The 26,562-nt window shown below is 49.2% G+C and overlaps 3 protein-coding genes across 12 annotated transcripts in view; 2 read left to right on the plus strand and 1 right to left on the minus strand.

Moving 5' to 3' along the window:
• Window positions 1–26,562, minus strand: part of IFNAR2 (interferon alpha and beta receptor subunit 2) — an 844,054-nt gene that overhangs the window by 388,839 nt on the left and 428,653 nt on the right. The window lies entirely within an intron of this gene.
• Window positions 267–20,045, plus strand: CLIC6 (chloride intracellular channel 6). Of its 9 annotated transcripts, none has more exons than XM_079312682.1 (8): window positions 357–521; window positions 591–1,199; window positions 1,290–1,499; window positions 15,605–15,714; window positions 15,927–16,052; window positions 17,300–17,406; window positions 18,219–18,400; window positions 19,733–20,045. In XM_079312682.1, exons 4-8 carry the CDS (start codon window positions 15,659–15,661, stop codon window positions 19,892–19,894), a joined length of 633 nt encoding a protein of 210 aa, XP_079168808.1. In that variant the 5' UTR covers window positions 357–521; window positions 591–1,199; window positions 1,290–1,499; window positions 15,605–15,658; the 3' UTR covers window positions 19,895–20,045. The 9 variants fall into 9 exon arrangements, with proteins under 9 accessions (XP_079168811.1, XP_079168808.1, XP_079168812.1 ...); XM_079312686.1 differs by having other exon boundaries at window positions 591–1,148; XM_079312688.1 differs by having other exon boundaries at window positions 591–698; window positions 1,059–1,499.
• Window positions 26,235–26,562, plus strand: part of LOC306806988 (ankyrin repeat and SOCS box protein 11-like) — a gene marked incomplete at its 5' end in the record, with an annotated part of 13,100 nt that continues 12,772 nt past the window's right edge. Inside the window, 1 exon segment of the mRNA XM_079316186.1 lies at window positions 26,235–26,558. Coding sequence (XP_079172312.1) covers window positions 26,235–26,558 — 324 coding nt within the window.

The raw sequence follows: 26,562 nt of genomic DNA on the forward strand, positions 1-26,562 counted from the left end.
AAGCTCTGAGGGAGGAAGCCCGGTCGGGGACAGAGTCCGGGGAGGCTGCAGTGACAGCGACCGTGACAGCTCCAGCGGGGACAGTCCCCGAGGATGCGGAGCAGGAGGCGGCCCCGGTGGGGACAGTCCCTGAGGAGGGGGCGGCCCCGGTGGGGACAGTCCCCCGGGAGGCACTTTGGACAGACCCCGAGGGTGCTGGGCACGAGGCAGCCCCGGATGCTGTGACAGTCACCGAGGATGTCCCCGAGGAGGCGGTGCCACCCCCGGCTGAGGTGACAGCCCCCGAAGAGGGGACGGTCCCATTGGAGACAGTCCCTAAGGGTGAGGTGCGGGAGGCAGCCCCGGCAGGGACAGTCCCCGAGGATGCGGTGCCAGCCCCGGAAGATGTGACAGTCCCCAAGGATGTCCCCGAGGATGCAGTGCCAGCCCCGAAAGATGTGACAGTCCCCAGGGATGTCCCCGAGGATGCAGTGCCAGCCCCGGAAGATGTGACAGTCCCCAAGGATGTCCCCGAGGATGCGGTGCCAGCCCCGGCCGAGGTGACAGTCCCCGAGGAGGCGCTGGGGACAATCCCTAAGGATGCGGTGGAGGAGCCAGCCCCGGCTGATGTGACAGTCCCTAAGGATGCGGTGCCAGCCCCGGCTGAGGTGACAGTCCCTAAGGATGTCCCCGAGGATGCGGTGGCAACCCCGGCCGAGGTGACAATCCCTAAGGATGTCCCCGAGGATGCGGTGCCAGCCCCGGCCGAGGTGACAGTCCCCGAGGATGCAGTGCCACCCCCGGCCGAGGTGACAGTCCCCAAGGATGTCCCCGAGGATGCGGTGGCAGCCCCGGCCGAGGTGACAATCCCTAAGGATGCGGTGGCAGCCCCGGCCGAGGTGACAGTCCCCAAGGATGTCCCCGAGGATGCGGTGGCAGCCCCGGCCGAGGTGACAGTCCCCGAGGATGTCCCCGAGGATGCGGTGCCAGCCCCGGCCGAGGTGACAATCCCTAAGGATGCGGTGGCAGCCCCAGCCGAGGTGACAGTCCCCGAGGATGCGGTGGCAGCCCCGGCAGAGGTGACAGTCCCCGAGGATGCGGTGGCAGCCCCGGCCGAGGTGACAGTCCCCAAGGATGTCCCCGAGGATGCGGTGGCAGCCCCGGCCGAGGTGACAGTCCCCGAGGATGTCCCCGAGGATGCGGTGGCAGCCCCGGCTGAGGTGACAGTCCCCAAGGATGTCCCCGAGGATGCGGTGGCAGCCCCGGCTGAGGTGACAGTCCCCAAGGATGTGGTGGCAGCCCCGGCCGAGGTGACAGTCCCCGAGGATGCGGTGGCAGCCCCGGCTGAGGTGACAGTCCCCGAGGATGCGGTGGCAGCCCCGGCTAAGGTGCCAGCCGCCGGTGGGAGCCCGAACGGGGAGCGGCGCCGGGAGCAGCCGCAGGCGGACGGGACGGGCTCGCCCGGAGCCCTGGAGGAGGAGGAGGAGAAGCAGGAACACGACATTTCTCTCTTCGTCAAGGTAGGGCGAGGGGCTGCGGGCAATCTCCGTGCGAATCGCAATCTCCTGTCCCAGGGTCCCAGTGCTGGGGACATTTCACTGTGGCAGGCGAGAGGCCAGCCTCATTTGTGATGATTTGGTTTTTAATTCCCAATATAAACTCGCCTCTGACTCCTCACTCCTGCAGGAATAGCTGCCATAAGGAGCTCTCCGTGCATTTTCAGATCCCCAAAATCCAGGGAGAGGGGTTCTCATCCCAGGGGCTGAGAGGAGGAACCTGGGAAATGTTTCAGATGTGGTGCTGGGATTTTCATACATGAATTATGGGTGGCATTTAGAGAATAGTCCCAAATTTTGGCCAGGCTGAATTCACAGTCAGTAAAGAGCATCTCTTGTAATCATCCAGTTCCTGTTTGTTTGAAGGGAAGATTTGACTTACAAGGAAATGGTGAAAAAAAAAAAGGGGGGGGGATGAAACTATAACTATTATCTGGTATTTTATTGAGTAGAGCTTTAGACTTTATCCTGTGCCTGCAATCCCACCAAAATCCCTGGGATTGGGCATGGGAACAGCAGCCATCCAACAGAGTCTTTATCAGATGGGGATTTTTGGTGTGCAAAAAGCATCTGGAGGTGATTTCTTCCCTCTTCTCTGACCCCACTGGACTAAAATGTGGAGCAGGGTGGGATAAACAAAAAGCTAAAGAAATAAACCTGAGGAAGCAGGAGGCATTTGGGACCTTCTTCTCTACAAACCATCCCATCCTGCACCTCCTGAGACTGCTTCTACCTTAAAATTAAAATAAAAATAAAATTAAAGTTAAAACTTGGTGCCTTCCACTTTATGGGAGGAAAACAAAATGAGAGAATAGCCTGGAGAATAAGAGCATTTGTTGTGACTCTGTGGTTCCCAAATATTAGGATTAAACATGAGGTTTTGAAAATATTTGAATTAATAAAGGCAGAAGGAGAAGGGAGGAGCATTTTTGTGATGGGCTTAATATTCATAATTTAAGAATGCCCAGAAAACAATCCAGCTGCTTTTCTAATTATTTCTGTATTGTAATGCTTGAGTATTTTACCTCACCTGGAGCTGGATTTTTGTAGCTGGGATTGGATTAGTTTTTAGTTAGAGGTTGGCATGAGTTTCTCCAGGAAAAGGGAAAAAAAAGCCAACTGGAGAACTCAGTATCTCTCCAGGCACCAAAATGGCAATGCCATGGTTTGATAGCACAACACAAATAGAGAGAAATGTAAAAATAAATCCCAAAATTTAGAAAATGCACAAGAAAAGAGCACAGGAATAATCCTGGCAGTTCCCCTGCTAGGGAAGATTATCCTAGGCCAACATTAAAATATATATAATTTATTTTCTTTAGATAACAATACCCATTATTCCAGCTGTTTCAAAGGCAAATGTTTCAAGGTCATCCAGATATCCTTCAGTGTCCCTGGTACCTTGTGCTTTTCAAGGGCTTTTTTCCCCCTTCTGTAGAAAAAGCTTTTTATTGATCAGAAAACTTCTGTAAATATCAGTATTTATTTATTTTTTTTACCACTTGAACATACTTGAACTCTCACCAAAATTCACACCATCGATTTTAAGCAGTAGAACATTTACCTTAGACTTAAGAGTTTGTTTCTAAATTGCAATTATCTAATTATTTATAGATGCAAAACTCATCAGAATCACAACTGCAGATTTCAGAATTCCAAAGATTCCTGAGGATTCCTCTGTACCACAAACATTTGGCCAAAAAACCCAAGTTGGAGCACAAGGCCTTGCTCATCTCCCAAAACATTTCTTCCTCACTTTCAGGGTTTAAATGGATTTTAATCAAAGCTCACCATGAGCACAAGGTAATAGATTTTATCCAAGGAAAACCAGGGGGATTTTTCCAGTTTGGTGACATTTTTGGTCTCTAAATCATTAAGCTCCATTCAGAAGATGATTTTTTTTTTTTTTTTTTTTTTGTAAGTGGCTTCCCTCCACCATTCCCCTGGATATTTCCATTTGCATTGTCAGTGAGACCTTTCTGCTTTTCCAGCTGAGGAGTTGTGAAAGTTTTGAGCTGGGGACAAGGTGGGGACAGGTCACAGCTGGCACTCCATGGGCTGGGAGGGCTTTGCCAGCCCCAGGGATTCAGGGAAGCTGTGAAAATAATCCCAGGAGAAAGAAAACATAATCCTGGAGAAAAACCCTGCCCTGGAGCAGCCCCAAGGCTGGAGCAGGAGCAGAACAGCCCCGGAGCTGCAGGGTTATGTCATTTGGGATTGGTGCTGTGTGATTTGGGGTCAGTGCTGTGTGATTTGGGGTCGGTGCTGTGATTTGGGTTGGTGCTGTGTGATTTGGGGTCGGTGCTGTGTGATTAGGGGCAGTGCTGTGTGATTTGGGGTCGGTGCTGTGTGATTTGGGGCGGTGCTGTGTGATTTGGGGTCCCTGGCTGTGTGATTTGGGGTCGGTGCTGTGTGATTTGGGGTCGGTGCTGTGTGATTTGGGGTCGGTGCTGTGTGATTTGGGGTCGGTGCTGTGTGATTTGGGGCGGTGCTGTGTGATTTGGGGCAGTGCTGTGTGATTTGGGGTCGGTGCTGTGTGATTTGGGGCGGTGTCTGTGTGATTTGGGGTCGGTGCTGTGTGATTTGGGGCGGTGCTGTGTGATTTGGGGTCGGTGCTGTGTGTTTTGGGGCGGTGCTGTGTGATTTGGGGCGGTGCTGTGTGATTTGGGGCGGTGCTGTGTGATTTGGGGCAGTGCTGTGTGATTTGGGGGCGGTGCTGTGTGATTTGGGGTCGGTGCTGTGTGATTTGGGGTCGGTGCTGTGTGATTTGGGGTCGGTGCTGTGTGATTTGGGGTCGGTGCTGTGTGATTTGGGGTCGGTGCTGTGTGATTTGGGGTCGGTGCTGTGTGATTTGGGGCGGTGCTGTGTGATTTGGGGCGGTGTCTGTGTGATTTGGGGTCGGTGCTGTGTGATTTGGGGCAGTGCTGTGTGATTTGGGGCAGTGCTGTGTGATTTGGGATTGGTGCTGTGTGATTTGGGGTCGGTGCTGTGTGATTTGGGGTCGGTGCTGTGTGATTTGGGGTCGGTGCTGTGTGATTTGGGTTGGTGCTGTGTGATTTGGGGTCGGTGCTGTGTGATTTGGGGCGGTGCTGTGTGATTTGGGGTCCCTGGTCTGTGATTTGGGGTCTCTTTGGGATCCCAAAAGCACCAAGGCAGCGTTTCTCCAAAGCCAGGGCAGGATGTTGGTTCCCTCCGTGGGTATTTGCCCTGTCACTGCTCCCTTTGAATGTTTTGTGGGATTTTATTTCAGCTGGAATATGGCAATTCCAGGTTCCCTAATGCAGCTTAAGTGGAAGTGGAATTACAAATTCCCTTCATAACTCTCTGGGTTCTTGGCTGTGCTGGAGACACCAGGAGCAGCAGATTTCCTGGAGGTTGGAATCAGATGAGCTTTAAGATCCCTCCCAACCTAAACCTTTCTGTAATTCCAGGGGGGGAATGGAGCTGGGAAGGGGCTGAGCCTGGAGAAAAGGAGGTTCAGGGGGGACCTTGTGGCTCTGCACAACTCCCTGACAGGAGGGGCAGGGACAGGAGCAGAGAAAATGGCCTCAAATTGCAGCAGGTCAGGCTCAGGGTGGAGATTGGGAAAGAAAATTCCCCTGGCAGAGTGGTCAGGATTGGGATGAGCTGCCCAGGGAGGTTTGCAGTCACTGTCTGGGGCAGTGCTCAGGATGTGGCCCTTGGGGACAGGGCTGGGGTGATGCTGGTGGCACTGGGGTGGCACTGGGGGATCCTCAGGGCTCTGCCCACCTTGATAATTCTGGGATGTAGACAACTGACAGATCAATGTCCTTTCCCAGATTGGCATAAACCAACAGATAGAAATCAATGATCTGAAACATGAAATTACATCCAAGTTATTTTTTGTATGATTTAGTCAGAATCACTGACTAGTTTGGGTTGGAATGGGCCTTAAAGCTCATCCCTTCCCATCCCATCCCATCCCATCCCATCCCATCCCATCCCATCCCATCCCATCCCATCCCCTGCCATGGCAGGGACACTTTCCACTGTCCCAGGTTGTTCCAAGCCCCAATGTCCAACCTGGCCCTGGCACTGCCAGGGATAAGAGAGCCACAGCTTTGTGTAAATTCTGGAATCATCCTTTACCAGTGTTTTGGAACTGCTAAATCCCCGTGTGCCCCCAGGACTGTTCAGGTCTTGGGTCTCTGTTCATTCCCAGTGTCCATCTTTGTGGTTTGAAGGTTGGTTTTAAAGAGAGAAAAAAACCCAAAAAAACAAAAAAACAAAAAAAAACAAACAAAAAAAAACCCCAAAAAAACCCCAAGAAAAATAAAAAATTTAAAGAAAGTTAAGGTCATCAAAGCTTCCTGGCCCTATTCCTATTTTTCTTTCCTCCCAGCTGACTGCTGCAGTAAAGCCCCACACCATGTGTTTTGCTTTAAGCACAAGCTTAAAGTCACGTGCTGTGTAAGCCCTTCATTAAACAGGGAACCTTTCCTGATCCAGGCCCAGGGCACAGCCTGGATTTTGTGCTGGCTGGAACCAGCAGAGTCTCCTGATGAGATCAGCCAGCTGCCCAAATTCCACCCTTGGAGCCCCTGCTCCTGAATTTTGTTTGTATCAAACCTGCTCTCACCTGTGAGCAGCACAGAGCAGGACCAAGGGTGGGAGTTTTCCTTGGTTCTCTCTGCCCTCAGCCCCTGGTTGTGTGAAATTAAATTTCAGTCCCTAAATCCTGTTGGAGAGCTTTAGGAATGTCCCTGGAATTGTTCCTCTGGATGTGGGATGTGCTTGAGAGGTGGTGATGGATGGTGGGGCTGGCTGAGCTTGAAGGGCTCTTCCAAAAGTGATAATTTTGGGATGAGGGATCACCCTGCAGCTCTGCCAGGGACTTTTCACTCTGTTGAATTTGAGGCTTGGTTGATGTTTCCTGTAGAGGAATAACAAACCAGTCTAGAGAACTCATGGCATTCACAAACATAAAACATTGGAGGGTGGGGAGTGATTTTCTGGAAAGTGATTTCACCAATTACTTGGAATACATAACTATACTAAAATCAAATTATTAAAAATATCAGGAGGAACTTTGGAAAGCTATTTCTTTAAATAAAAATTTGTAGCAGAAGGTGTCCCTGCCCATTGCAGGGGGTTGGAATGAGATGATCTTTAAGGTCCTTCCAACCCAAACCATTCCCTGAGTCCATCAGTGTGATTTTTATGGAAATTCCACCTGCCAGTGTAAGGACTTCAGTGCTGTGTGGACTGTGCAAATCCATATTTATGACTCTTTGTTAGTTTAAATTCTTTGAAGCAGAAGTGATAATGGAAGTTCTCAGCATGCCCAGGGTTTTTCAGGATGTTTATTCCTGGTGATGCCACCTGGAATTGCAGTTTTACAGTTTTTAACCAGAGAGAGACTCCTCCTCTTCAGAGCTGGGAAAGGGAATCAGGCAGAAAAAGGAAAATTAGAATTTATGGAAGGGGAAGTGAAGTGTGGAGACTTCCTCCTGTGCCATCACTGAGTGTATTCCCTGTGTTTTCCCTGGAAAAGTCCTACAGGTTGTTTTTTTCCCCCTCTGAGGGTTTTGGGGCACTGAGCAGGGAATGCCACAGCTCCACCAGGGATGCCCAGGCTGGGATTGTTGGGGGGTCTGGGATGGGACTGGATGTTCCCTAGGGGTTTATTCCAGCTCAGGATATTCCCTGATTATTTAAAAATCAATGGCTTTGTCCCCCTGACTCTGCCCAAGTGAAGGTGACCCAAAATCTCCTTGCTGAGATGATAAAATATCCCCTGACTGAATTTCCCTGTGCAATATCTGATGATTTCCTGATGAAAACTCAGCTCAAGTGACTCCACTCCAGCTGCTCTCAATGGCTGCACTGTCTCAGCACTGAAAAGTTTTAATTCCTTCCTAAAAACACTGAGTTTCTCAGTGTTTTTTTCCTTTTTTTTTTTTTTTTTTAATTCACTTTTGAAACAAACAGCTTCAACAGCCTGGCACTGCTGCTGGAGGCAGAGACAAAGGTGGAATTTCCCTTTTTTGTTTTATTTCTCTCCAGATGTTGACATTTGAGCAGATGTAAGAATATTGCAGATATTCAGAAATGGAATTTTCAGAGCCCAAAGTCAAACAGCAGAGCAGGAGTGAGAGCAAAGCCTTCCCTGAGTTACTCAAATGGGGCAATTACAAACAAGTTAAACATTGACTCCAATTTCAGAAAAATCCCCGTTTGTGTCTTGGTGAATCATTGACATTTCCCTGGTGGCTGTTTTGGAAATGATTTTTAACAGCTCTTAGAGAAGAGGAGCATTTTGTAAATACAAAAAAAAAAAAAAAAAAAAAAACCAAAAAACCCCAAAAACAAACAAACAAACAAAAAAAACCCCAACAAACCCAAACTTTTTTTTTCATAATGGGACAGATGAAACTCAAAACAGGGAGCAAATATACCCAAAAGATTTCAACACTTTGAGAAAAAAAAAACCTCCAAGCCCTCAGCAGAACCAATTTACATTTAGATTGAATCGAATTGAATTGAATCGAATTGAATTGAATCGAATTGAATTGAATCGAATCGAAACGAATTGAATTGAATTGAATCGAATCGAATCGAATCGAATCGAATCGAATCGAATCGAATTGAATTGAATTGAAATGAAATTTTTGGAGGGCATCTTCCCACTGCAGCTGACAGGGTTTATTTTATTTTTTTCTATGTGGACCAAAAGATCACAAATTATTTGAGGTAAAAAAAAACCCCGCCCCAGTCTATCAATATTTCACTTTTGCCTCTTGATTTAAATTAGGAATAACATTAGCAAAGTATTTTCTACCTGAAGCTGTACAAAAGAGCTTTTTATTTGAGTATTTCTTATTTATTTATTCATTGGTTTCCAGCACAAATCACAGATATTTTATACATATAATTTATAGATATTGTTTTGTTTATATGTATTGTACACCATTTATTTATATGCATTTATCTAATGTAATAGATTTTTTAAATGGATAATATTAATTTTATCGTTATTTATTTTATTTACTTAATATTTCTAATCTATTATAATTTCAGTTTTTACTGAATTTAATACATATAATTTATGTATTACATTTATACACTTATACTTTGTCCATTTATACACATTTATACATATCAAATTGATTTAAAAATTAAAATTAATTTGTAATTTATAGTTGTTCTCTATCTTAGAGGTATATAGATCGTTTTTATCTATATAAAACTGATATATATATATAAATTTATAAATATAATTGATAGTTTTTATCATTCTAGAAGTACATAGTTTATATATATATATAAATGTACAAATATAATTTATACTTTTTATCATTCTAGAAGTACACAGATAGTTTTTATATATATATAAATGTACAAATATAATTTATACTTTTTATCATTCTAGAAGTACACAGATAGTTTTTATATATATACAATATATATATACATGTATAAATATAATTTATACTTTTTATCATTCTAGAAGTACATAGAGAGTTTTATATATATACATTTTATATATATTTATAAATGTACAAACATAATTTATGTTTTTTATGATTCTATAAGTACACAGATAGTTTTTATATATAATTTACACAGACAGTTTTTATATATAATTTTTTATCCACTTTTTGTCTGTAACTTGGAGCAGCCCAGCTGTGTTGCAGGTCAGCAGAAATGCAGTGTACAACAGGATGTATCACAAAAATACCCTTTAATCTGGTTTTGCCAGCCCCAGGACATGTTCAGGACTATAAAACCCTTTTGTTGATGTAATTCCCTGTAAGAATTTCCAAAGCTCTGAGGGTTTTTTGTCTCCAGGTTGAGCTGGCAGCTCACCACGTTATTAAATGGGGATTAGGAATGGCAGGGAGGGATTTAAACATAATTCCTGTAACAGGATAAATGGTTAATAGCATTTGGGCTGCTGCTTGTGACCTGGGAATGTTCCCAGGGACACCAACAGGGGCCCTGCAGAATTCCCAAAATTCTGATTCCACCTGGGTTTTCTTCCACTCCTGCCAAGGGCTTGAAAATAATCTGGAAAATTCAAATCAAAGGCTGGGTAAGGATTAAAGGGAGTGGTTGGAGCTGGCCTGGGGCATCCTCCTCCCAGGGAGGAATTTCCTCCCCAAAAAAAGGCAAAAATCCATTCTCAGCATCTGCTGGAAAAGCAAACAGATGGTGATGGCTCCAGCCAGTGCTGGCTTGAGACAGACACAATCCAAGGGTAACTCAAAATGCAAACCAAAACTGCTAAATGGCAATTATTCCTGCAGGAGAAAGATACTCCCAAAGTGGACAACATAAATTGAAATTCTGCTGAAGTGCAGCTCAAGTTTTTTCTTTTTTTTTTTTTTTTTTTTTTTTTCAGTTTTCCAATCCACTATTTGATTTTCCCATTTATTTATTTCTTTTTTTTCCCCCTGTGCTCTGCTAAATCCTGCAGTGGGTTTAAATGCAGATCTGGTGTAGGGAGACACGTTTGAGAAAAGAAAGCTGCAATTTGCATTTTTGCCTTTGTAATTTCATTGAATTTGAGGGATTTTTTTTTTTTTTTTAAAGACATATAGAGAGTCATGGCTATGGCTGGAAATTCCTGTGATATCATGAGGGCTCTGGCCCAAGACAAAAGCAGAGTTATCAAATCACAGAATTTGTTTATTTCCCTCTTTTGTAAAGAGTGCTTTCACATATAACCTTAATATTTAATCTCTTAATTGTAAATAAGGTGAATATTAGTAAATATAGCCTCTAAAAATGCAATAAAAGACATCTCATTTTAATTTTCAGCTGCACTCCCTTGGTTTTTGCTCACTTTACAAATTTAATACACTTCACAAATTTAATACACTTCACAAATTTAATAGTTCATTTATTTATAACGAATTGGAAGGGTGCAGAAATACTGGGCAGGTTCTAATATCAAAATAGATGAATGAGGTTTAGGGTCCTTTCCAACCCAATTCTATGAAATTGCAGCTTCAGCCTGATTTTCCTCCCTGTTTCTAGAGAGAATTCCAATTTCCTGATGGATGTCGCCCCCTTGAGCACTGCTCAGAATGTGAAATGTGTCACCTTCGGTGTAAAGTTAATTCCCTTTATCACCTTCGGTGTAAACTTAATTACTTTTGTCCCCTTCAATATAAAGTTAATTCCTTTTTTCCCCTTCAATGTAAAGTCAATTCCCTTTATCACCTCCAGTGTAAAAGTTAATTCCCTTTATCACTTTCAGTGTAAAGTTAACTCCTTTTATCACTTCCAGTGTAGGTAATTCCTTTTATTACCTTTTATCAGTGTAAAGTTAATTCCTCTTGTCACTTTCAGTGTAAAGTTAATTCCCTTTATCACCTTCGGTGTAAACTTAATTACTTTTGTCCCCTTCAATATAAAGTTAATTCCTTTTGTCACCTTCGGTGTAAAGTTAATTCATTTTATCACTTTCAGTGTAAAGTTAATTCCTTTTATCACCTTCAATGTAAAGTTAACTCCTTTTATCACCTCCAGTGTAGTTAATTCCTTTTATCACCTTCAATGTAAAGTTAATTCCTTTTATCACCTCCAGTGTAGGTAGTTCCTTCTATCACCTCCAATGTAAAGTTAACTCCTTTAACACCTTCAATGTAAAGTTAGCTCCTTTTGTCACCTCCAGCGTAAAGTTAATTCCCTTTATCACCTTCAATGTAAAGTTAATTATTTTGTCCCCTTCAATGTAAAATTAACTCCTTTAGTCACCTTTGGTGTAAAGTTAATTCCTTTTGTCCCCTTCAATGTAAAGTTAATTCCCTTTATCACCTCCAGTGTAAAGTTAATTCCTTTTATCACCTCTCAGCTCCTCTCATCCCCTTCCCTTGGTGTCCCTTTTAGTCCCAGCTTTGGCCAAAAGCTTTTCATCTACCCAGGGTTTTATAAAAACACTTGCAAAAACTCCTCCTGCATCCCACCTCCCTGCTGATGGTCTGGGAATGGATTTTGTGTTTGATTTTAAGTGAGGAGCAGATTTTTCACTCCATGTTTGCTCAGTGCTGAGTTCACAGTGCTTGGATGCTGCCCTGAAGGTTTTTTTGCCCTGTGTCTCAGAGAAAAAATAAAAATTTGTTTTTTCCCTCTTCCCTGGGAGGATAGTGAGGCCCTGGAATGGAATTCCCAGAGAAGCTGTGGCTGCTCTATCCCTGGAGGTGCCCAAGGCCAACTTAAAATAAAACTTGGAGCAACTTGGGATAGTGGAAAGTGCTTATTTTGCTCTTAAGTGAGAAAAAAAAAATGAGAAAACCCTTTTTTTCTTTACCTGAAGGAGTGTCCACCTGCTGTTTTCACACCTCTCTTGTTGAACTTCCCTCTGGGGATGTCACACAGAGCAAGAGTCAACCCTGGAAGTACCAAAAATACAATTTATCTGCAGAAATCACATTTTCAACATGAGGCTTTTCTCCTGCTGTTTGGCTGAGAAAACAAGCAGCTGAAATATCTGATTTTAGTGTTGGGTATTGGTGGGTAGGCAGAGCTCTGGGGATTTTGGAAAGCATTGGAATAATGAATGGCAAAATTGGAATTTTTTCCCTGAAAATTTATTTTTAATTGCAGCTGCTGTGTCTTAAAATTGAGCCTGGAATTACAATTTCAGCATCTCAAATGCTCCCAAGGGAACATTTTTGAGCCCAGTAGGTGGCATCAAAAGGATTCTGTAAAATTCAATGTTTGGGTGTTTGTTCTTCAGCCAAGGTCACAAAACAAAAACAGAGAGAAAATTCCATGTGATTTCTTCCTGACAAAAAGCTTTGGATTGGATGTGATCTCACCCAAATATAACATAACATGAAATGTTTAATAAGTGCATTAGAGCTGCATTGTGTGAACAATAATTAATTGTAATTTTAATTTTTATGGTGTTTTTTAACAGCAGCGCTATTGCCAGACAGAAATAATTTTGGATTTTTAAAAGGTTTTATATAGCTGCTCTATAATTTTAATTTATTTAATACATATATTTTAATATTGCTGAATCAGAAGTAAATTCGGTGGGGGTTTCAGTGTTTTAATAGTGTAGAAATCAACAGAAACACTTTACAGTCATCAGAAGTTTAAAAACCACTTTGTGACCTCCAGGAGCAGATGAGATATTTTATCCATGGAATCCCAGAGTGGTTCATGTTGGGAGGGCCCTCAGAGCCCACCCAGTGCCACCCCTGCCATGGGGACACCTCCCACTGTCCCATTGCTCCAACCTGGCCCTGGGCACTGCCAGGGATGGAGGGGGAATTGAGCAACCTTTAAAATGAAAGAAAAATTAAAATTAAACCTTAATTTTATTTTTTTTTTTTTTTAGTTAAAAGAGGGTATCTGTCCCAGCACACTGCCAGAAAATGGTCATGTCTAGAAAATAAATATTTAGGGTCTAGAAAACACCAGGAGGGGCTGAGGGAGCTGGGAAGGGGCTGAGCCTGGAGAAAAGGAGGCTCAGGGGGGACCTTGTGGCTCTGCACAGCTCCCTGACAGGAGGGGCAGGGACAGGAGCAGAGGAAATGGCCTCAAATTGCAGCAGGGCAGGCTCAGGGTGGAGATTGGGAAAGAAAATTCCCCTGGCAGAGTGGTCAGGATTGGGATGAGCTGCCCAGGGAGGTTTGCAGTCACTGTCTGGGGCAGTGCTCAGCACAGGCTGGATGTGGCCCTTGGGGACAGGGCTGGGGTGATGCTGGTGGCACTGGGGTGGCTCTGGGGGGGTCCTCAGGGCTCTGCCCACCTTGATAATTCTGGGATTCAGTGATGAGTCTGATCTCCTGTGCTGGGATCAGCAGAATCCCCTCAGGGTCTCCCTGTCAGAGCTCCCATCCCTGCTGTGGATGAGCTGTCCCTGTCCCCTCCCTGTGTCCCCAAGTTCACAGCTGTGAGCCCAAGGCACAGCCAGGTGACCACAGCAGGGACCTCTGCATCCTCAGGAGCTCACCTCAGCTCTGCCATGCCTGGGTCAGCCCAAAGTGCCCAAGTTCCTCTGATTTTCTTCACCCTCCAGCTCAGAGGAGCTGCAGGGAGCAGAGCTCTGGCACAGGGGCCCAGAGAGGTCGTGGATTCCCCATCCCTGGCAGTGCCCAAGGACAGTTTGGATGGAGTTTGGAGCAGCCTGGCACAGTGAGAGGTGTCCCTGCCATGGCAGGGGTGCCACTGGGTGGGATTTAAGATCCCTCCCAATCCAAACCAGCCTGGGATGGTTTTGGGTACACATCTGGCAGCACAGCTGGGCAAGGGCAGCAGGGTTGTGGCTATTTCCAGCTGGGAAGGAGCTGGTGGGGTCCAGCTCCTCTGCAGATGCACCTGCCTGCTCCCTGTCCCCAGCAGTGTCCCCAGGCTGCTGCTGCTGCCCTGGGCACAGCCTGGCACGGGGTGGCACGGGGTGGCACAGGGTGCCCATTCCCACACCAAGGAGCACCAGCAGACTCTTCCCCTCCTTTTTCCTTTGGGGTGGTGTCAGGAAAATTAATCCACAAACTCCAGAGGTTCATGTCCAAAAAGGAAACAGAGGAGTCCTTTTGTTTTGGCTTTATTGGAATAAAGGGAGAGCCCATGGGACATTCCCCTGGGATATCTCCAATTTTTGGAGCACACAGCCTCCTTTTATCCCAATTTCCCTCTCTCCGTCCCCATGGGCTGAGATACATGAGAGGCACAGACTCACCTGAGATACCTGAGATTCCCCTCTAATGTACAACCCTCCCTTTTAATTTTTACTTCTTGTACAACTCATAGTTTTCCCCCATTGCTTCTTTCATCTTCTGATATCAAACTTCATTTATCAGCAAATTTACAGTTTGTTTGCAAAGGCAAATCTCTTTTCCTATTCATCAATCAGTGGAATCCATCACATAATTTCTTTTATCTCTCAGTGCTAACCTTATCTCCCAGCAGATCTACAGCTCATTTATAAAGACAAATCCCTCATTCCTCTCAGTGGGTAACACCTGGCACCAGAGGCAGGATGAGACCAAGTGGAGCTGTTGTGAATTTAGCTCCATTCTATGCTGTGCTGGCAGCAGTTATTTTTTTTTCAATATTCACAGCAGTTCTGTGTCCCCTGGCTGCTGGCAGCTGCAGAGCACTGCTCTGAGTAGGAGGAAAACCACAAAGGCAGCTTTTGAGCAGCTCTCAGCTTTGCCACCTACGAAACAAGGCTTTCCTGACAGAAGCAAGGCTTTTCTAACCCAGCAGTCCAGCTGTTCCAGCATTTCTGAGAGTCCTCATCCCCTGGCAGTGCTGGTTTTCCCAGTGGCTGTGGGGCAGAGAGCACAGGGTTTTTCCAGGGAGATTCCTCAGGTTCCTAGGGAGAACCAGACTATTTATCCAGTTCTTGCCATGCATCCCTGGAGCTCCTGCCTGCTCCAGGCCAGGCCCTTATTTCCAGCCATCGAGCTCTTTGTGAAGGTGAGCACTGTGCAGTGTCTGTTTGTTTATGGAGCAGGTTTTGCTATATTTGAGATTTCTTTGGTAACATTGAGCAATGGACAAGGGACAAACAGAACTGGTTTGATTCGTGTGTCTTGTTGGGTTAAAAGGGCTGCAAATCTGAATGAATTAACTTATTAACTGTGAGACACCTGGCTTTTGATACTTCTGCCCCTGATTTAATCTAAATTTTAAAGTTGTGCTGTAGGAAAATCATGTGAAGGTCTTAAAAAGGAGACCCCTGATCTCTTGCAGTGTTACACCAAGTCTCACTCAGTAGCTCCTCTGCAAGACTTTGCCTCATTTTAACAAATCAATATAAACTGCAATATAAATTACCTGAGAACAACACTTCTGTGGCCACCTTCTCCAGGGCTCCCACAGCCCATTAGGTTGAAATTCTTAATTAATTGATTTATTCTGCTTGTTCCTGTCAGTGATTTAGACACCATATCTCTGTTTAGGCTGGTAAATATTTCTCTGTTCCTTTCCTGTGGTCATAAACTGAGTTAACTCATTTTGATCTTGCAGTGACTTCTGCAGATTTATGTCCACATAGACAAATGAGGTGGAGGCTGTTTCCTTTGGAGGAACTGCTGTGATTTATAACAGATATTTGTAATTTGTAATTTTTCCAATTGTAGGCTGGCAGTGATGGGGAAAGTATTGGGAACTGTCCGTTCTCTCAGCGCCTCTTTATGATCCTGTGGCTCAAAGGTGTCATATTTAATGTCACAACCGTGGATCTGAAAAGGTAAGATTGAGACATTTAATTCTGAGATTTGAACTTCGTAGCACTTTTCCAAAACAGAGATTTTAAAGGGTGACTCTTTTCTGCCAGGCTGGGAGAGCTGGGTGTGTCCAGCCTGGAAAATGGTTCTGGGGAGACCTTAGAGCCCCTTCCAGTGCCTAAAGGGGCTCATAGAAAGGAGGGAGAGGGACTTTTTATGGCTTTTTCTTTCCCAGAAAACCTGCAGACCTGCAGAACCTGGCCCCGGGCACCAACCCCCCGTTCATGACCTTTGATGGGGAAGTGAAAACCGATGTCAACAAGATCGAGGAGTTCTTGGAGGAGAAGCTGGCGCCGCCCCGGTACCAATTCCCCTCGGGGCTGCAGGGGGGGACCAGGGCTGGTCCAGATCAGGGGTGATTTGGAACAGAGCTGCAGCTGGGGGTGTCCCCAGGCTGTCCCCAGGCTGTCCCCAGGTCAGGGCTGTGCTGCTCCCACCTCTGTCCTCCATCCCAAGCTCATTCCCAGGGCTTGGAATCCATCCCATGGAAACCTGGGGGCTGCTGCAGAAACCTGATCTTTTCCCTGCTCTGACTTGGGATTGTTTGAGGTTTTCCTCTTGCTGCAGTGAGGGGGAAGCTCAGGGTGACCTCACTGCTCTCTAAAACCACCTGAAGGACACTGCAGTGAGGTTCAGATTGGAGATTGGAGAAATCTTTTCCCTTCAGGAGTGGTTAGGCATTGGAATGAGTTGCCCAGGGTGGATCACTGTCTCTGGACGTGTTCCAGTTATCTGCATGTGGCCCTTGGGGGCATGTTTTGGGGTGGGGATGGTGGGACTGGATGGTGCTGAAGGTGTTTCCCAAGCCTGGTGATTCTGGGATTCTGTGAAGCCGAGGGCAGTGAGCACAATGGATGTGCTGGGGCTCTTTCAGAGTGTCCACGTGGGTCCATCAGGCTGCACATGAGGTCTGAGGTTTTGATTTGTCCTCCCCCACCCCAGCAGCTCTTCCCACCTCATCCCAAACCCCTCTGTGCCTCTGTTGTCCCAGCTTTGTGTCCCCTACCCCACACACCTTTTCTCTTCTGGAATCTCAGTCCCCTCCCTGTGCTCCCTTCTCAAGAAGCCAAACCTGACTTAAACCAGGGAAGCAGCTGCTTACCTCCACTTTCTCCCATTTTTATCCATCCTTGCCTCCACTTTCTCCCATTTTTGTCCATCCCTGGCAGCTACAGCTCCTGCAATGGTTGCTGTCAGCTTGCTGGTGCCCTGAATAGGCTGGGCCAGGAGCCTGAGAGGGGCAGCAGCTCCTGTGAGTGGGGATTTTCCTTTCATTCCTCATGGCACATTCCAGGCAGCCTCACCTCTGGAGCAGAGACAGCCTGGGATGTTTGAATAGTGCTTGCAGCAGAAAGAGTCATTTCCCATTGGCCCTCAGGAAAAGATTATTTAGGCAGAGTTTAAAATAAGTGGTTTTTAGTTTAAGATGGTTCCCTTTGAGTCCTGTGTCTGTATGTGGTCACCCTCCAAATAAATGTGCATTAATTAGTGGAGACAAGAAAAAAAGGATAATTGGGTCACTTCTTTTTGTTTCTCTGCATTTGTCAGGTATCCCAAACTTGCACCGAAGCACCCCGAGTCGAACTCTGCAGGAAATGATGTCTTTGCAAAATTCTCTGCATTTATAAAGAACCCAAGAAAAGATGCAAATGAAAGTAGGTGCTGCAGTCCTGGTGTCAGCCCTGGGAGGGAGAAACCAGACCTGTGCAGCTGTAGGACAGTGCTGGAGATGTCCCATCTCCAGCTCAGGTTAAACAGGGATATTGCAGAGTGTTTGGAAATCTGTGCTTGTTCCCTTCTTTAATCAAGGATTCCAAGAGTTGGTGAAAGCAGATACTGCTGTCACCATGGCCCTCATGATGACCAGGAATGGCCCTAGGCTGGAGGAAGGCAGGGTGAGATGAAATATTAGGGAAAATGAAGGTGGTGAGGCCCTGGCACAGGCTGGTTGTGGTCTCCCCATCCCTGGCTGGATGGGGCTTGGACAGCCTGGGACAGTGGGAGGTGTCCCTGCCCATGGCAGGGGTGGCACTGGATGAGCTTTGATGTCCCTCCCAACCACACCAGGATTCTGTCTCTGTCCTTCAGCTCTTAGATCTGTTCCCTGGGATGGCTTTGAACACCCCAAAGAGGCACCCCAGGGACTTGCTGTTGTCACTCCAGCTGTGCTCCCTGCCTTGGGCAAGGAGTCAGAGTGAAGGCAGGACCAGGTGCCAAACCCCACCCCACAGAGGGGTTTCAGGAGCCATTCCTGGTAACACAGCCCCAGAATGGTTTGTCCCAGAACTCCTTTTAGCTCCTTAGAGCCCTTATCCCAGCATTAAGGTTTAAGCCTAGGATCAAGGAATTGCAGGAGTTGGCACAGCCAGATGTCTGGGCTGGTGCCAGGAGACAGGATGCAGGAGTTGCTTGGTGTCACAGGGACCTCGGTACAGGCTTGAATGATCTTTTTATTGTCTTAACCCAGATTTGGAAAAATCTTTGCTTAAAGCCCTGAAGAAGCTGGACAACTATTTAAATAGCCCCCTGCCTGATGAAATTGATGCTTTCAGCACGGAGGAGATCTCTGCTTCCAGCAGGAAATTCCTGGATGGAGATGAGCTCACTTTAGCAGATTGCAACCTCCTACCAAAGCTCCACATAATCAAGGTTTGCATTTGCTTTTTTAGCCTCCTGGAGAGAAGGGAAGCACAACAGCTGAAAAATCCTTTTCTAGATGGCAGAGGGATCCTTTCTCTGCCAGGGACACCGAGGCCATTTCCTAACAGCACAGCCAGGGTGATCCTCACTTTGATGGCTGCAGGTCTGAAAGGGCTGTTTGATATCTGTGCTGTGGCTGCACAGGGATGAAATGAGTGCTGGATTCAGCTCTTGAAGAGCTGTGGAACATCCACACACACCTGAACAGCTCCAGTGACCTGGGACTGGTGTTGTCACAGCCCAGAAGGTTGGAGAGGGATTTTTCCTAAGGGTGTGGAGCCACAGGACAAGGGGGAATGCCTTGAGCTAAAGGAGAGAAAGGTTAAATATGGTATTGGGAAGGAATTCCTCCCTGGCAGGGATCCAGGGCCTGGCACAGAGTGCCCAGACCAGCTGTGGCAGCCCCTGGATCCCTGGAATGTTCAGTTCCAGGCTGGACACTGGGGCTGGAGCAATGGGACAGTGGGAGGGGTCCCTGACATGACAGGGGTGGGACTTGGGGACTTTAAGTTCCCTCCAACCTAAATTATTCTGTGATTCTACTCTGCAAGGCTCTGCAAGAGCAATGACCACACTGGAATTTCACTGCTTTTCAAGGTCACTTCAGAGAGTTTCCTGTTAGACTCCAGCTCTGTCAGAGGAAGAGGGGATCCAATCATTTTCCACAAGTGAAAACTTAGCCCAGCCATCTCCTGGCTGATCCTATTGCAGGCAGCAGCCAGAGCTGAGCCTGTCCCACACTCAGGCACAGCAAACCAGGGCCAGCAGAATCCCCTGGGTCAGGTGAATGTCTGGAGAAGGACAGAGGAGGAATGTCACACTGTCACATCACCCTTGCTGCCTGTAGGCAGGGATTAGGGCTCAGCCAATTTGAAAATTAAGGGTTTTAATTTAGATTTTTCCTGTTTCAGTGAAAGTTTCCAAGTGTGGGCCATTTTTTTCCTATAGGATTATTCTATTAATTCTGGCTTAAGTTTGCTGGGTTAACCTGTACCTCTTGCAGATTGCTCTACTGGTCCACATGGCTTTGCATATTTTTAGCAAGATATAAGTAGAGATACAGATATAGACACCAAACACATCCTTTGCAGGGATTTCCACAGCTTTCTTCATCCTATGTCTTCTTTTTATGTCTTTCCCTCTTCTTTCCCCTTGATCATCAACACCACCTGACTCACAGGAAATGAAAAAAGAGCATAAAAAGTAGATTTGGGATGGTGGGGGATTTTGAAGATTATATTTGTAATGATGTTTTCCTTTTTTTTTTTCTCTTAATGAAAGGTTGTTGCAAAAAAATACCGAAATTTTCATTTCCCACCTGAAATGACAGGGATTTCGAGATACTTGAAAAACGCATATGCAAGAGATGAATTTACAAACACGTGCCCTGCTGACCAGGAGATTGAATATGCATATTTGGATGTGGCAAAGAGAATGAAGTAACCAGAATATGCCTCTGTTTGTTGCTTCCGTGATGGGCAACAGCCAAGCTGGAAAAGCAAGAACCAGCAGAGAATCTGCCGTGTGATTTCAAGTTCTGCTATTGGCCAATCCTTTTATAATGATTGTATTGCATTATATACTCCTTCTTAAATTATGTGTTTGTGTGTGTTTGTGTGTCTTGCTCGCTGGAAAGATGGTTGTCCATTCCAAGGAAAAGGCACCCATTGATAGTAAGGATTTGTAGGATGTAGGGAAGCAGTGTAGGTCACACACTTCCAGCAATACCACAGACTAAATCACTGCATTTTGAGCATAGGCCTGTCTGAATCCCTTGAACCTGTTAGTGCTGCCTCTGGTCTCTGTGTCACAGTTGTTTCCAAACATCACCTTTGACTGGATGGTTTCTCTTTGCTTCACTGCCCTGCCCAGCACCCCCTGATTGACCCAAGCTGCAGGTGGGAGCACACCTGACATCACCCAGGCCTCTCCTCTGGGCTGGAGCCCTGCAGGGCAGCTCCACAAGAACAATTCCCATTGCAGGAATCTCCTTTGGTGTGGGAAAGAAAGAAGGAAAGGAAGGAAGGAAGGAAATTTCCTGCCTTCCCCTCTCCTAGGGCTGCAGAACTCCTCCAACTCCCCTCCTGCTGCTCCCACAGACAGGAACGCTGCCTGGGGACTCTCTGCTCTGGGACATTGGGCAAGGGAGGGGGAGACACTTGGTTGTCCCTGTGGGCAGAAGAAATGGGTGAACATCCCGTGCCAAACACTCAGGTGGGATTTGTCATCCTTCCGTGATTGTTACTGGGTTTTGGAAAGCAGAGAGGAGGAGGAGGAGAGGGCCTGAGAAAGGAACAATCCTTCTGTAGCCCTGCCAGGAGGTGCAGCCGGGTGGGGTCAGGCTCTGCTCAAAGGGAACAGGGACAGGACACGGGGAAACGGCCACGAGCTGGGACAGGGGAGGCTTGGGTTGGACACCACAAGGAATTTCCTCATGGAAAGGGTGGTCAGGCCTTGGCAGGGTGTCCTGGTTTGAAAGACAGGTGTCTGCCAAGAAAGGAAGATTCTCTTTGAAATGGAGAATGTAAACCCCCTCCCTCCAAATTATTATTATCATTTTGAAATTAAGGGGCTCTCAGGCAAAGAGATGGGAATTAGGAATAACAGTTCTTTCCTAGGACAATTCAAATAGCAATGCAGCATTACACAGAACAATCCCAACCCTGCCAGAGTCAGAATCCAAGCTGGCACAGTCAGTCAGTCGGTGGTGGCACAGTTCCATTCCATGGTGCTGCATCCTCCTGCAGGGGCAGATGTGGCTCAGCTGGAGCAGTGCTCCTGGAGAAGGTGCAGTTTCCTCTGAAGCTCCAGGGATGATGTGCAAGGCTCTGGTTTTCCTCTGGAATGCAGTGGGAAGAAGGTTCCTTGGTGTCCAAATGTCAGTTTTTCTCTGGGTAGGAAAGGCTTGGCTCCTGCCCTGGCTGGAGCATCTCCCAGTGGGATGATGGAATTTTCTCAGCCATGCCCTGGGACTCAGTGGCCATGAAGAGGAGATATCTCCTGGAGGGAGGATGGGCTGTGGGAAGATAAAGATGATTGCCCAGCTGGTTTAAAGATGGCCCATGAGCAGAGAATATGTGCCAGGAGATCAGGGGCACTGCCCCACATGGGGACAGAACACACATTGCTGGACACATCCTGCATTGAGACCAAGACACTGGGGCTGCTGAGGGAAGATTGGAGGTGTCCAAGGAAGGCCTGTCCCCAGTGCTCTGGGCTGGTGACAAGGAGGGCATCAGGCACAGCATGAGCTGGGAGGGCCTTTCCAACCTTAGAGATTCAGGGGTGCTGTGAAAGCTTCCCCAGTAGAGAGAAAACATAATCCCAGAGAAAGTCCGTGCCCTGGAGCAGCCCAGGAACAGCCCCGAGGCTCCAGGCACCAACCCCGGGCTCCAGGCACGGCTGCCCTGTGGGGCTGCCCAGCAGGCTGAGCCCAGCCCCAGAGCTGCGCTGCTGCTGCAGTGCTGTGTGCGCTGCTCTGGCTCTTTGGCTGCACAGCCCCTGCAGCTGCTGCCACAGGGATGTGTCAGGAACAGCACAGAGCTGCTGCTGCCTCAGCTGGGGCTGCAGCGGGGAAACCCCTCCCGGCCTGCACAGGGTGCTCAGGGCAGGCAGGGCTGCTGAGAACACACCCGGCCGGGCTCCAGGGCACGGGCAGCAGCGAGCGGGGCTGGGGTGGCTGCGCTGTGGCCCTGCCCAGCCCTGCTGCACAGCGCTTCCAGCACAGCTCTCTCTCCGCCGGGCTCAGCGGCGCCTTTCGTTTGCTGCAGAGAGCAGGGACAGCCCTGCCCTGCCGGCCCCGCCGGGAACTCTCCCGCTGCCGCTGGGGCTGAGCAGCCGCTGCCCACAGGGACCAGCGGCACTGAGGGGACACAGCAGCACCTCGGACAGGCAGGGCATGGAACACACAGACTCTGTTATTGTGCTTTACAGACTTTGTTAGAAAATACACTAATTCTTCAGTAATTGGAACACTTCTATCTTTATTTGGTAAATTCCTAGGAAACTGGATGGACAGAAGTGACAAAACTGTAAGAAAGCTTTCTCCTCAGGAAAAGCTCTAGGCCATGCAGGAACTGCCACCATTTCCTCTCCTCACCCAAGTCCCCCTCCTTGCTCTCCTGTCCTGCCAGCACCGACCCTGTGTGAGAGTCCGTCCGAGCCGCTCGTCTGTTTGTGCCCAACGCCCCTCGCCTGAGGCCTGCGCTGCCAGGGATGGGAGGCAGCGATGGCGGCGCCGCTCCCTCAGCGCCCGGGCCCGGCCCCGGCGGGCGGGGAGCCCTGGGCAGCGCCCTGCCGGCAGCAGGCAGCGAGCCCCGGCCCCGGGCTCTGTCCCCGCGGCGCCGCAGAGCCCAGGGGACACCTGCGAGAGCGGCTGCCATGCTCGGCCATTGGCCCGGGCCGGGCGCAGCAGCCGCCCCTGGGCTCGGGGAAGCGCAGGAGGCTCTCGCCGCGCCCCTTGTGCAGCTGGGCCGGGTGCCCGTGCACGGCCCCGGCCTCGCCTGCTGCCCCTGCCCCGCTCGGCTCCCCGTGCCCGGCAAAGGCGCCCGGGCTGCGCTCGCTGCCCCCGGCTGGCGCTGCTGAAGGCAGGGACGAGCCCCGGGCCCGGGCAGAGCCCTGAGGGACAGCCCTGCTCCCCGGCCTCCCGCCGCACGCGGAGCCGCTGCCCACAAGGCCCTGGCACGGCCCCGGGGCCAATTGCTCGTGCCCTGGCCAGCGCAGCTGCACAGCCAGGGCTCTGCAGCCTGGGGCTGGGGCTGCCGTGTGCCAGCGGGGCCAAAGCCTCTCAGGGCTCTGGGCACAGCAGGGGCCACGAGGCCACGAGTCCGGGGCTGCTCCCAGCCAGTTCCTGCTGCTCCACTGCTCCTGGGGTGCCGCGGGTGGCCCTTGGTGACACGGGCGCTTCGTGTCATGGCCCTTTGTGATGTGGGACATGGTGGTGGCCACAGACCATTGTGACATCAGGGAGCCCCACCCTGGCCTGGGGGTATTTAAGGGGCGCAGAGGCCTGGAGTGCTCAGTCCCAGGAGCGCCGCTCTGCGAGGAGAAAGCAGCTCTCAGGACCCATCAGCGATTCAGGGCAATTGCAAATATTGAGAAGATGGAGAAGAGGCTCAACTGCCAGGCCACCCAAGGCCCACTGCTGAGCCTGCGGAGGAGGCCAACAACAATGGAAGAGGAAGGTAGGGGAGGCCAGCGGATGGAGAGGGCCAGGATCTTTGCCCTGGCAAGGGAGTCATGTCCATCCCACACCTCATCCTCATCCTCCTCCTCGCTGGTGCCCATCAAGCTGCCACCAGTGCACCCTGGGCAGCCAAAGGTGGGACCCAAATATCTTCATCCCCTCACAGACCCAGAGGTGCCGTCCTGGCGGCCGCAGACAGCGCCAGTCTCTGAGGAGGAAGCAGATGCCTGGATCGCTGTGCGCTTGAAGACGGCAAAACTTGCAGAGGAGAGAGAGAAGAAGCCCAAAGCCCAGGTGACCCAAGGCCCACTGCTGAGCCTGAGGAGGAGGCTGAGAACAATGGAAGAGGAAGGCAGGGGAGACCAGCGGATGGAGAGGGCCAGGATCTTTGCCCTGCCAAGGGAGCCATCTCCATCCCACACATCCTCCACATCCTCCTCCTCCCTGGTGCCCATAAAGCTGCCACCAGTTCACCCTGGGCAGACAAAGGTGGGACCCAGAAATTTTCATCCCATCATGGTCCCAGAGGTGCAGCCCCGGCGGCCGCAGACAGCGCCGCAGGGCAGCCGCAGCCAGGCCCTGTCCCTCTGTGGGGACACGCTGCCACCGCTGCCACTTGTGCCACGGCCGCCAGCCCTGCCCCGCCTGCTGAGCCCCAGGGACACTGAGAGCCGGGGCACAGAGCTGGGCAGGGCAGGGGAGAAGGGGCCGCAGCCACACAGCCCCGTGCCCAGGGTGCTCCTGCCCCCGCTCAGGGTGGCCCAGGAGGGCACAGCCCGTGTGTCCCCGAGCTGGCAGCTGCTGCCTGTGCCACCCATCCCCACGGGGGCTGCAGCCATGGGGCGCAGCCTCCGGGGCACAGGGAAAGAGAGTAATGACAGCGAGCTGTGGGAAACTGGCAGTGACCAGGATCTATTCCAAGAAGGCTTTGAGCTCCTTCAAGAGGACAGCGAGAGTGATGAGGAGCTGTCCCTTGTGGAAGACGACTGCGAGCTCTCTCCAGAGGACAGCACAACTGAGGAGCCGCTGTCCCCAATAGAAGAGGGCATTGAGCTCTCACCAGGGGACAGTGACAGTGAGCCAGAGCTGTCCAAAGAGGAAGTGGCCAGAGAGGTCACTTCAGGGGACAGCACAAATGAAGAGGAGCTGTCCCAGGTGGAAGAGGCCCTTGAAGTCAGTCCAGACGACACCACAAGCGAGCAGGAGCTGTCCCCTGTGGAAGACTACAGCGAGCTCTCTCCAGAGGACAGCACAAGTGAGAAGGAGCTGTCCGATGTTGAAGAAGACATCAATGTCACTTCAGGGGGCAGCACAAGTGACGAAGAGCTGTCCCAAGTGGAAGAGGCCATTGAGGTCAGTCCAGAGGACAGGAAAAGTGACCAGCAGCTGTCCCCAGTGAAAGAGGACATTGAGCCAGAGCTGTCTGAAGAGGAAGTGGCCAGAGAGGTCACTTCAGGGGACAGCACAAATGAAGAGGAGCTGTCGCCTGTGGAAGAGGCCATTGAAGTCGGTCCAGAGGACACCACAAGCGACCAGGAGCTGACCCCTGTGGAATATGACAGCGACTTCTCTCCAGTCGACAGCACAACTGATGAGGAGCTGTCCTCAGTGGAAGAGAACATTGAGATCATTCCAGAGGACAGCAGGAGTGACAAGGAGCTGTCCCCAGGGGAAGAAGATATCGTGGTGGTTTCAGGGGACGGCACATGGGAAGAGGAGCTGTCCTCAGTGGAAGAGAACATTGAGGCAATTTCGGTGGACGGCACAAGTGACCAGGAGCTGTTCCAAATAGAAGAGACTATCGTGGCCCCTCCAAAGGACAGCCCAGCTGATGAGGAGCTGTCCTCTGTGGAAGAGAACCTTGAGGCAATTTCGGTGGACAGCACAAGTGACCAGGAGCTGTTCCAAGTAGAACAGACCATCGTGGCCCTTCCAAAGGACAGCCCAACTGATGAGGAGCTGTCCTCTGTGGAAGAGAACCTTGAGGCAATTTCGGTGGACGGCACAAGTGACCAGGAGCTGTTCCAAATAGAAGAGACTATCGTGGCCCCTCCACAGGACAGCCCAGCTGATGAGGAGCTGTCCTCTGTGGAAGAGAACCTTGAGGCAATTTCGGTGGACTGCACAAGTGACCAGGAGCTGTTCCAAGTAGAACAGACCATCGTGGCCCCTCCAAAGGACAGCCCAGCTGATGAGGAGCTGTCCTCTGTGGAAGAGAACCTTGAGGTAATTTCAGTGGACAGCACAAGTGACCAGGAGCTGTTCAAACTAGAACAGACCATCGTGGTTGTTCCAAAGGACAGCCCAGCTGATGAGGAGCTGTCCTCTGTGGAAGAGGCCATCGAGGTTTGTCCAGAGGACAGCACAAGTGACCAGGAGCTGTCCAAATTTGCCATCGAGCTCATCCCAGGGGACAACAAGAATGACAAGGAGCTTTCCCCAGGTGAAGAAAAACATGAAGAAGAGCCATCCCAACAGGTGAATGACTGTGACAAAGAGCTGTCCCAAGGGGATTACAACGAGGATGAGAAAATTTCCCAGGAAGGTGTCAAATATGAAGCTGAGCTGTGCTTCAGGGAAGACTGTGACATCCAAGACATGTGCCCAAGGGAAGAAAATGACTACAAACAGCTCTCCCTGTGGGAAGAATGTGAGCAGGAGGAGGTGACAAGGAGGGCCCTGCTCAGTGACATGGACAGAGATTCAATCTCATCAACTGAACGTCCAGACCTGGAGGAAATGTCAGCGCACCAGAAGGTGCTGGAATGGCTGGAAGGCAATTCCCTCAATGATTACGATGCTGAGGAGGAGGAGGAAGAGACTGAAGCTTGGATACTCCAGAAGCTGTCCAAGCTGAAAAGGCTCCAGGAGGAGCTGGAGGCCGAGCGGCACGAGCTGTTGGGCACAGGGGTGGCAGCAGAGGCAG

Source organism: Erithacus rubecula (assembly GCF_903797595.1).
Source record: "Erithacus rubecula genome assembly, chromosome: 1".
Lineage (NCBI taxonomy): Eukaryota > Metazoa > Chordata > Aves > Passeriformes > Muscicapidae > Erithacus > Erithacus rubecula.